General features: G+C 35.4%; 1 protein-coding gene across 2 annotated transcripts; it reads right to left on the bottom strand.

The window, feature by feature from the left end:
- Positions 1-4,839: 4,839 nt before the first annotated feature.
- Positions 4,840-10,879, bottom strand: LOC147505481 (sodium/calcium exchanger NCL-like). 2 transcript variants are annotated; one of them, XM_086558010.1, is made up of 7 exons: positions 10,348-10,879; positions 9,375-9,560; positions 9,070-9,251; positions 7,261-7,406; positions 6,933-7,185; positions 6,544-6,846; positions 4,840-5,538 (listed from the first exon to the last, which is right to left on the bottom strand). In XM_086558010.1, the coding sequence occupies exons 1-7, from the start codon at positions 10,742-10,744 to the stop codon at positions 5,290-5,292; spliced, it is 1,716 nt and encodes a 571-aa protein (XP_086414136.1). In that variant the 5' UTR covers positions 10,745-10,879; the 3' UTR covers positions 4,840-5,289. The 2 variants fall into 2 exon arrangements, with proteins under 2 accessions (XP_086414136.1, XP_086414135.1); XM_086558009.1 differs by having other exon boundaries at positions 6,933-7,406; positions 10,348-10,863.
- Positions 10,880-11,105: the final 226 nt, after the last annotated feature.

Here is an 11,105-nt window from a genome sequence, read left to right as displayed (position 1 = left end):
ACTAATACCAGATTATACTACAACCGTACTAATGGTTTGTCCAAATCCATCTAGGTTGTGAACGATTACTTATACTTTATAAGGTACGATGATATGATCTTCTTTGTGTTCACACCATATCATCTACAACATAAAAGTATTAGACACATGCATATAACTAATAACATATATAATATGCATAATATTTGCCCATATGATTCTCATTCAAAAAATGAAGAATTAGAGTTAATACAAAAGTAATGCTTTTAGTATATAACCCTATCACAACACCTATATATATATCAAAGCTAAACTTTTGGTGCCACTAACTCAATATACCGAAAGTCCTTGATTAAACAAATAATTTTGATCTCAAAGTTCTATATCATTATAGAGAATTAAATACACAACTAATCTAAACCATAGTAATAAATCAATTATATGAAAATAAGGTTTAGACTACTCACCTGAAATTAAATTTGCAAAAGAATGCCCATATATGCTTCTTTTTCTCCAATTCCTTTTCTTCTTCTTCCCCTTCTTTTTATTTCTTTCAATCAAAAATATTCTTTTTAATGGAGACTAGGGTTTTGTTTTTGAATAATGAGATTTTTACAGAGAAAATTCGCAGGTATTGTTTATTTAATGTTTTAAGTCTGTTTAAGTTAACCTATGGGCCTTAAATGGGTCTAAAAACACCCAAGGTCCATATCTATATCAATGGGTACATTTTAACAATGTTTTTAGGCCCAAAAATGATTCTAAAATACCCACACAAGTTCTAACAAACAATTCAAGTAAAAACAATTTTGAAAAATCAACAACAACCAAACAAAAAATTCTACAACAAGCTATACTTCATAATATAATAATTATTTTCAATTCAAATAATGTAATCTATGTTGTTTAAAAATTAGGGTTGTTATAACTAGGCAACTTATCCCTTGCACTAGCCAACTCACCCCTTGCTCTAGATTCTACATCAGCAGTGTCAGAAATTTTCCCACGGCAAGTCTTTCGGTCGTGCCAATCGGTTTTGTGGCATTTTCTGCATTTGTGAGCAGTGTATCGCATAGCACCCGTGCTCTCAATCCTCTTAACGTGGTCTACCCAGAGCCCTCTTCACATATGGTGGAAGAATTTCTACTTCATCAGAAACATCTGAACGGATCTCATTGCAGCTAATTGCAGTGATGCCATAAGAGTACGTGTTGCTGAACGAAGTGGTGAGAAATGCAACTTCAATGTATGAATACACTGAATCCCCTTTGCAATAAATACTCACAATTGCATGTCAATAATGAAACCCGTCTATGCCCCAATTGTTACAAGTGCAATATCTACTAAGCAAGTCAACCCGATACTCATGCTTCTCTGTAACAACTTAAAACATGTGCTCATCTGACCTTGCCACAGTCACAAAACGAGCCTCCTCAATCCTCTCAGCCAATTTCACTTCCATTTTAGGACCAAGAATAGTTTTCCAATTCTTGCACTCCATCCTCCTGTCCGATGTCATTTCCATCATCTTCATGCGAATTTCATATAACATGACTGTGATGGGTAGATGATGCTCTTTGTCTATCCAGCTATTGAAACACTCTGCCAAAGAAGAGAACATCTCACCATACTGGGCGCCACAGAAGTATGCATTAGCCCAATTATCATAAGTTAAGGTGCCCTAGATAGAAAATTAGATACTGCATCTCTACTTATATTCAACAATTCAACTATGAGCTCCTGAAACTCCTCATGCGTGGAAGCATAAGCACATTTCTTGAATAAGCCCACCAACAATTTCGAAACACCACATGTCTTTGACAAAGCTGTTCGAAGGTTGTTCTCCATGTGCCACAAGCAGAAACTGTGATATGAACCAGGAAATACAAGAGGAATGTTCACAAACAAACCATGATGTCTATCACTCAAAAAAGGTATATCTTCTCTCATACCCAAAAGCCTTCTTAAACATATTGAGAAACCAAAACCAATTGGATTTATTTTCAATATCAACAACACCAACAGCAAGAGGGAATAATCCTATAAAACCACAAAAAATAACCAAATATGAGATAACTGAAAAGTTATGAACAATATATGTTCATACCCCAAAACAGATTTGAACAATGAGTGTTCATACCCACAACAGACATGAACAATGATTGTTCATACCTATTGGAGTATGTACACTCATTGTTCATACCTCTAAGCAGATATGAACAATAATACATGTTCAACAATAAAATATGAAAGTAAAAATAAAGGAACACCTTGATCTCCATTTTTGGCAGTAGCAGCCAACAAGCACCCTTTATACTCTGATCTCAAGAAGGTTCCATCTAAATACACCATTGCTCGATAGTATTTAAAATCATTAATACTCGATTCAAAAGCAACAAGCACCCTCTCAAACTTCCCACTCTTTCATTCACCTGAAGATCAACACAATTCCCAGGATCTCTTCGCTTCAACTCCTTCGTATACCACAAAAGTTCATTATAGGATAAAGCAACATCACCATATAACTCTGTCAATGCCAACTTCTAACCCGCATAACTCATATGTTTAGAAATCTTATGCCCATACTCACGACTATAAAAAGAAGAAATATCTCCCAATGACAAAGATGGTTTATCTCTAGCAAAATCCAAAATATGAGTCATTACAAGATAAGAAGTGAGAGGAGGATGGTTGTAGTCTTTAAATGCAAAACCACAAGTGTGTAAGATTAATCTTCTTAATTTTAAAACTTCCATATGTATTGCAAGAGTGTATACACCATTCACAGTTTCTCTCCTTTTTATTCTCACAAACCGCGGTCACTCTAAACTCGTCATTCTTGATTAATTCATATTTGTAACCACTGACAATCGAATACTCTATCAATTTACAGCGAAACTCAAGCGCACCTAAAGAAAATCGCTGCCCAACACCACCATCAAAGTTTCTTGCCCAAAAATCAGACTTGTAAAGTTTATGAACAACAACTACACCACCACCACCACCACCACCAACTGAAGAACTTGATGAACTTGCAGAAATAGAACCACTAGAGGTAATCAACGAAGTGACACAAACAACCACTCTGATCTCAACAATTGCAATCTTCTTTGCAAAATAATAACACACCAAAGAATGCAACTCCCCATCAGATTCAATCAGGTTCTCTTTCTCGTCACGATTGAAACACATATTATAGTATTTTAATCCCAAATTAGGCCGTTTCCCATGTAACTCTTCTACAACACCATTAATAGAAGAACCCAACCTAATACGAATGGAAAGACTACCACCATTGTAATAAAAAACTCCAATCACACTATGATCCATATAAACTGCAAAAACATAATAAAAAATGCATCGTCAAATATATTTACAACTATGAACATTGGTTGTGCATAACTGTTTGTGTATGAACAATGATTGTTCATACAACAAATGCGTATGAATAATAATTATTCATAGCAAAACCTAAAGTTCAATTAAGAAAAAAATTCATCGTCAAATATATTTACAACTACTATGAACATTGATTGTTCATAGCTGTTTGTGTAACAAATACGTATAAACAATAATTGTTCATAGCAAAAAGCAAAATCTAAATCTAAAGTTCAATTAAGAAAAGTACATAAAATAGCGTTTTCAAAACAAACATGATATAAAAACTATATCATTGCTATAAACAAATTATATCTCAAAATCATAGATCTGATCTAAAATATGAACAAACAAAACATGATATAAAAACTAACGTTTTTAGACATCATTACAACACATAATATCATTGCTATAAACAATAGATGATTTCAAAACAAAATCAAATGAAGATTGCAAATTACTATAAACATATATGTTATAAATACAAAATTTGAATAAACATTTTTAGACGGCAAGAAGAAGAAGCTATGGATTGAAACCTTCAGTTGAGGAAATCACTCGATTTTCAATTGAGGTAGAAGAAGTAATCGATTGAAACCAGAGCGCGTTGTTTATTTCTAATTTTGAAAACATCTTTGATTTATATATTAACACATGAAAGGGTAAAAGTGGTATTTAATAAAGTGATAATGGATTGGGCCAACTCAATTTGTCCTTGAGGGTTATTAAAATTGAAAAACTGGGTCCGTGAGTTATTTCGACGAGGAAAATGGGTTTGAGAGTAATTATCACAAAACACTGTCTTCTAGAGTTGTTTTGAATTGAAATTGGGCCTGGGTTATTAAAGTAGAAAAATTGGGTCCGAATTGTTTCGACGAGGAAAATAGGTTTGAGAGTGATTATCACAAAACACTGTCCTCTTTCTTGTTATTAGTTTTTCATAACCAATTTATATACCGTCTCACATTTAAGGGGCGAACCCAGCGTTTTATGCAGGCGTTCATGGATTTATCTGTTGGTGCATTGGGCAAGTGATCTTGAATTGTGGTCGTTTCGATTATAGAATTTCGGAGCCTGCACAATTTCACAGCATCTTTTAGGTGTTAGCTTTTCAAATAGTCGGAAACGGCATTTTGCTTAGCCATCCCTTATCTAGCAAATTTAATTTCTTCATTCTTCAGCAACAAAGGTCTAGCAACCAGTACAGAATAGGTACAGAACTTTCGATCATCCATTCCAAGCACATAGCGTTGAGAGGAAAGTACAACCACATTTCATTAACCAGCACCATCCTTCAGTCCTAAAACCTGTAACACAGTACATTGCTAAATCTGATGACTGTTAATGAAAGGTGGATGCATTCTCTTATCAAAATTTGACATGGAATTTAAATGTGGAAACTCAAAGTTACTCCTAATGCCTAGTAAAGAAAAATATATATCTAGTACAGACCAAATAAATAAATTGATAGATCCAACAAAATAAGAAATGAATACCACTGTTATTTTATTGGAGGTGAGGATGGGGTGAATTACAAGAGAACTCACTCTAAACCCAAGCTGGCTGAGAGAGACAAGAACATTCTGATCTCTGGAATTAATGTACAGACATATAACCTTGGTAATATAGCTGCTGAACTACCTATTTAAAAAACAAAATAGCCGCTGTAGAATTGACTTTGCAAATACAGGAATTGTTTCATACTAAAAGTGCATCTCTTTTGACAAAATTTTAAACTAGTCGATGTCAATTACATTTCCTCTACCATATACCCAAGAAATTCCTACTCACTGGGAAAATCGAGGATAGTATTAAGCGGAAGAAAAGGTACAGGAGAAACGATTAGAGATATGTTTGATCGCTTGGACTAAATGAATTAGCCAACATCGGGGAAATACCTACTTTCCTTGGTTCTTCATACTGTTAACAAGCCTATGACCACCCAAAAACATAGTCAAGAACATAAACTAGCACCAAGGACAGTGGATAGAGAGCGTAAGCAATGAAACATGTCCACAGTGGAAACGTAGTACGGATGCTGCCAACTATACCCATCACAATGCAAACAATGAGAATGACCAGCACTTCAGCAGAGAAGTCCCATGTCAAGTGTCTGACGTAGACAAGAGCTAAGAAGACAGCCAGGCAAAGAATGTTGTTCATGGTTGCTGCCCCATATATCTGCAACAAAAGTTAATAAGTAAGCATGGGATCTCAGGCTCTCAGCGATAATTCCCTGCGACAGAAAGTTCTCCCAGCCATCATAAAAACAGAGTGAAATCTCATCAGTTTCGGGCTTTTAAGTAAAATCTTAGCTAACTTTTACAATCATAAATGAAAAACTTGCAAGAAAGAACCAGCTTAATGGAAAAGGTATAAGAAAAGATCACCGGTAACAGCTGATGCATAATTTGATCATCATAATGAATGTGGCTATATACTTGTACATAGTACATGTTTTAATTTGATATCTGAAATATCCAACTACCAAGTACATGGTTTAATCTCAAGAAAATGTTGTACGTCTTCAATGAGCAAGCATTTACGCCACTCATACATGACTTGCCTGCTAGCATTCCTCTTAATGTAAAATGGATACTGTTGAGAATTGCACCTCTACAATAGGTCTGGTTTCTTACCTCCAGAAAACAGGTATCCTTTATAAATATGCTAAACTGAGTTTTCCAATGTTATGCCTAGTACAGTTATCATCCACAACTTAGTAGCCTCTGTAAACGGTAAGATGTGTAAAGTTCTAAAGATGTACAAAATATAATGCCAACTATTGCGATATCTGATATCGGCATTTAAAATATCATGGGTCGATGTTTATCCGCTGAATAAGAACCATAGCAGCTTTTCTCACTAAAATTTGTCAAATGCCCACTGCAAGGTTTATATCTGAGAAGTCCCCAAAGATTTTGGCTGTCGATATCTCACATGTCACGATAAGTTGTAAGCAGGTTCTAACGAATCTAAGGTTCGCATGTCAGTTGTTATCAACCCAAACAAAACTTCAAGAAGTAATAGGAAGGTCTCATTAAATATAACTAAGACACTAAGAAACCAACCAATTGTAATAATTTTTTTTATCAGTATTGGCCGATTTCCACAAGCCAATTGATTCTGAACGTGTGTATTCTGTAGAGGGGAGTTTCTATTTTTTATAGGATAGGAAAAACAAACCTCAGAGAATGTCAAAGAAGCAGTTCTCTTTTTCTTTCGACTGGCAAAAATAAGAGCCGAGACTGCCTCACTGGAATTAGTAGCCAATGGCAGTGCAATAAATGAGATAAAGAAAGACGGAATACTTGTCGCACTGGAAAAATTGTCCACGGCATCTACGAGGGGATCTGCAAATGCAGCTGCAATAGCAGTACCCAGTACCAGCATCAGAATTGCTTTAATGGAATTCCACCTAACATTTTCTATACTCTCTGCATCGTCATCGTTCTGATTCCCCAAAAGATCATGTTCTTTCTTGGTTTGCTGTATATGAAATTTTATTTTGCTGAGTTAAACTATTCTAACTCTTAATAGTTTTTAAGTGATAAAAAACGCCAGACAAAGCTTACCTGGTGATAATCATCCACAGACCCATTCGAATTTCCTGAACACTTTGCTTCCTTGAGCCATTTTGCAATTCCATCAATAAACTCTTGTTCATCAATATGAGCATCACCACTAGTGTCAAAATCTTTCAGTACTTTCTGGACAGCATCATCTTTATTCAAATCTATTTCTTCAAACCGAATTCCTATGATCAGTGCTCTTAACTCTGAAGCAGAGAGAACTCCATCTGAATTAATATCAATTGTGCTGAATAACCTGTAAGAAATTCCAGAAGAGTGATAAATAGACTTCTCCATCAAATCATATGTTTCAGTTATAGCGAAGACTAACTTTTTTATGACATCTGTATCAGGTTCACCGTCGTCTGTAAATAGCCTTCCCAATGCATTTGTTTTTAAATGCTTTAGAATTCCAGATATTACATGCTTGTGCTTAGCATATGCAAGTTTCCTCTCCTGAATCCAAGGTTGGAAGACCTGTCCAAAATGATAATGGGAAGAATCACAAATCAAGACAGATAACTAACAATAAAGGATATCAAACAGCTCATCAATATAAGGACATATTACTGCTGAAATAATAAGGTAAAATATAGAAAGAAATCAATAAGTCACTTTGAGCTCCTTGTACAATAATCTTTACAGGGCTCTCAAGATGCAGGAATCAGAAGCTGAGGTCTGCAGCGTAATTGATATAATTTTTGGAGCATTTTACTTTTCCTTTTTGTCGACTTCCCTTTTAGTTGGCATCACAATATTACAGCTGAACGAGGCATAATCAAAATACTAATTTGAAACTATTAACTCCATGTGCATCATATGCTTCAAACTCGAGTTTATGCAGCATACTGCACTTACAGTACCACTATATCTCGCTTAGCGGCTCCTGCGAGCCGTTGCAATTTCACTAGCACAAACTCCCAACAATAAATCCTTTAGTGTTGCTAAAGTTATGCCATAAATAATGGCTCCAAGTAGCTTCCAGTAACTTTGTCTTGCCTGTTTACCTTTTCTGTCCCTCATCCAAAGTAGTCCACCATTCAAACTCTATCTTTTGTCATACCTTCTACAATAAGATGCAACCAGGAACCCCTCTCCCCCCCTCCTATATATTAGCAGATTATCCGACCATAACCAGGACATAAGATACCAACTCTGTTTTGGTTCCATATGCACACGCGTGACTTGATCAAATATTGTACCAACACTACTTATGAACCCAAATACCATGCCCTCATAAAAATGTTGGGGAAAACGATACCAATCGACCCCTACTAAGATAGCTTGAATATGAACACCCTAAACTCCAATCGAAAAATCTAAACTTTCACTACAACCAACAACCACAATCCTAAGCTATGGAATTAACTATCACAAACAAGCAATAGCAATATAAAATAAAACCTACCACAATGAGACACAAGATATAACGTGGTTCGGCCAATGATGCCTACTTCCACAAGAGCCAATCATTTTATAAGTGTGAGAAGGAAGATTACAATCACTCCTCTCAAATCTCTCCAAACTTACTAGATCTCTCTTCACTAATATCTCCTTACAAGCTTTATCTCTTTGCAAGGGTTTTCTCTCAATTTTGGTTGCTCTCAAAATTGGTTTTCTCTCTTGTATATATTGTATGACTTTTTGGATAAACAACCCTAACTTCATATATATAGGATTCTCAAATTTCGGTGTAAAACGAAATTCCAAAACAACTCGGTTTGTCTGCTGAAAACTGGACTCCTAATTGTGCACCAACTCGGTTTTGTCTATTGAAAACCGGACTTCTAACTGTGCACGGCATGGGGGCGTGCGCCCCTTGTATAAACTCAACCAGGTCGTACCAACACATGGTGAGGGACCCCAACAAAAAATCCCGTTAAAAGTCTATTCTAAGAGCAATCAACCGCATTAAACTTCTTGTGGATATCGCTCTGCCAGTAAAGGAGAGTGTAAGCCTCCTCTTGTTTGCTTTGAGTTAATGTAAATTCACATGAATTACTTCTTTCATTGAGAAAAGAAATAGGTGTATCTTCGTGCAGAAAATGAACATACTTACTCAGTCAAAATTATTCCATTATTATTATTTTTTTAGAATAAAATTATTACATTAATCAAACAACATTTATACACAATATACCTGATAAATGCAGTACGATAGTAGTAATACAACAGAGACGATGAGTGCCACCAAGATTGCTAAACGTTTTCCAGAAGATGTACGAAAAATTTGAGGCAGTTGGACAATGATGAATGGCAATACGGACACAACCAGGAACATTGCAGCATAGCTAGTCCAAATATCAGTACTGACACCCGATCCTACGAAACAGAGAGTATTGTGAAAATGCTTATCTAGAACATAAACAAAGATGTCCCATAGCTAAGCTATAACGTGATTTCTAGATATAGAATTCTCAAGTATATAAGAGAAAGTATATCTACCTGTTAGGCTGAATCCTTTTGTATTCTTTTTATCTATTGCAGATGAATTCTCAATATCACACTTGCCAACGACAACGCAAGATCCCCACAATACAGTGAGAAGCATTACAGTGGACCCAGCAAGCAAACCCATTCCAACAAGGACTTGAGACTGAGCAACCTCTACGCTTCCCGAAAGTCCGGATACTGTTAAACACAAGAAACTCGATCAGAATCAACTGAATAGATTGCTATGTATAGTATAAACATTGGGTCTATTTATATTATGAATAAACTAAGTTGCATTGACACAGATACGTGTGTCCATATCCGACAGAGATACGAAGTTTCTGACATGGTGAAATATTAAAAGTTGAGCTATATCACATACAATATGTGTCCATGTGTATCAGACATGGATTATTTTTGAAATATTGCATGTCCATGTAACATAGTGAATAAAGAATACCATATTGAGGTTTTTATGTGGACGGAACTCGATCACTTTCGAACGGACTCCTGATTCTCCATTTGAAGATTTTTGTAAGCGAATGTTTGCAATAGCACCTAAGTGTGTTTAGGAGTGTACACATATGTGTAAAGATCAAGGATCTTAGATATTCATTCCCTTTGGTATTTAACATATTAACATTATGTATCATCTCAAGCGAACGAATCGTTACAAAGCGCATAGGAGCAGACTGCTTCACCGTTAATGAGCCCTATTAAATTGCAGCTTTTTTGTCACTCATTATCATGTTTTTAAAGAATTTCAAATTTTTTTGGAAATAATCATCACCTAAACAAATTCATATACCCATCTGAAATTCCGAAATAAAGGACGATTTGTATTTCAAAGATCAAGCAAAAACGAAACATTAAGAAGCAAAAAACAAGTAAACTCAAACCAGATCTATCATTAAAACATTAAACCATGTAAACAACAACATACAAACATACAAAATCAATTTAAAACTAAACAAGAAAGTCATACCAAGGATAAGCATAGCATCTGGAAGTGCACCGAGAACAGGTAAAAACAAACCACCGACAATACCAGGACCAAGAATCTCCAAAAGAAGCTCACTACCATTTGAAAGATAACGAGCAGCAGTAAACATCATAAAACCATACACAACAATAAGAAACAAGTTGCCAAGTGCAGTTGTGGTACATGGTAAAAAACCATAAGTCTCTTCACATGTTTCAGAAGCAGAAACCAAGTTGGTCTTATATAAAGACAAAGGAAAATATTTAGAGTATTGGGTATCATTAAATCCATCAGAAACTAAATCATTGTTAGTAGTTAAAAATCTGGCTTGGGTGAAAGGAAAGAGTGTGAGAAGAGTGAAGAAGAGAAGAAGAAGATGCTGGGGTGGTTTGAAAGCCATGGTTGAGAGGGTGTCAAGAAGAAGAAGAAGAAGAAGAAATTATACTTAGAGAAGCATGGAAAGAGTTATATAGAAGAAGTCGAAAAGATTGGAACTTTTCAATGAAACAGAGTGTCAATGAGTGAGGAAACTGAGGACACAGTTGATTGGGACCATGGGAATTGAATATGATCCAATTCATTTTTTGTTATGGTACATTACAATATTATCCTTCGATATATTATATGGCATGAAAATGATTACTGTTATTTTGGGTAGAATGCAAAGATATTATATCGTGAATTATTGAAAAAAACAAGAATATGGATAAATGGATCACAAGGAGACATGTTCAATTGTTGTTGGTGGCAAGGCCGAAAAT

Source organism: Coptis chinensis, chromosome 4, assembly GCF_015680905.1.
Source record: "Coptis chinensis isolate HL-2020 chromosome 4, ASM1568090v1, whole genome shotgun sequence".
Lineage (NCBI taxonomy): Eukaryota > Viridiplantae > Streptophyta > Magnoliopsida > Ranunculales > Ranunculaceae > Coptis > Coptis chinensis.
The sequence above is the reverse complement of the archived record's forward strand: the minus strand, read 5'-3'. Positions and strand labels throughout refer to the sequence as shown.

Excerpts from the sequence above, each read along its gene's own strand:
- LOC147505481 (XM_086558009.1), bottom strand. The coding sequence starts at position 10,744 with ATGGCTTTCAAACCACCCCAGCATCTTCTTCTTCTCTTCTTCACTCTT. Across the intron at positions 7,407-9,069 it reads TATCGTACTGCATTTATCAG|GTCTTCCAACCTTGGATTCA; the intron begins GTATATTGTGTA and ends CATTTTGGACAG. Across the intron at positions 6,847-6,932 it reads CTGTGGATGATTATCACCAG|CAAACCAAGAAAGAACATGA; the intron begins GTAAGCTTTGTC and ends TTTCATATACAG.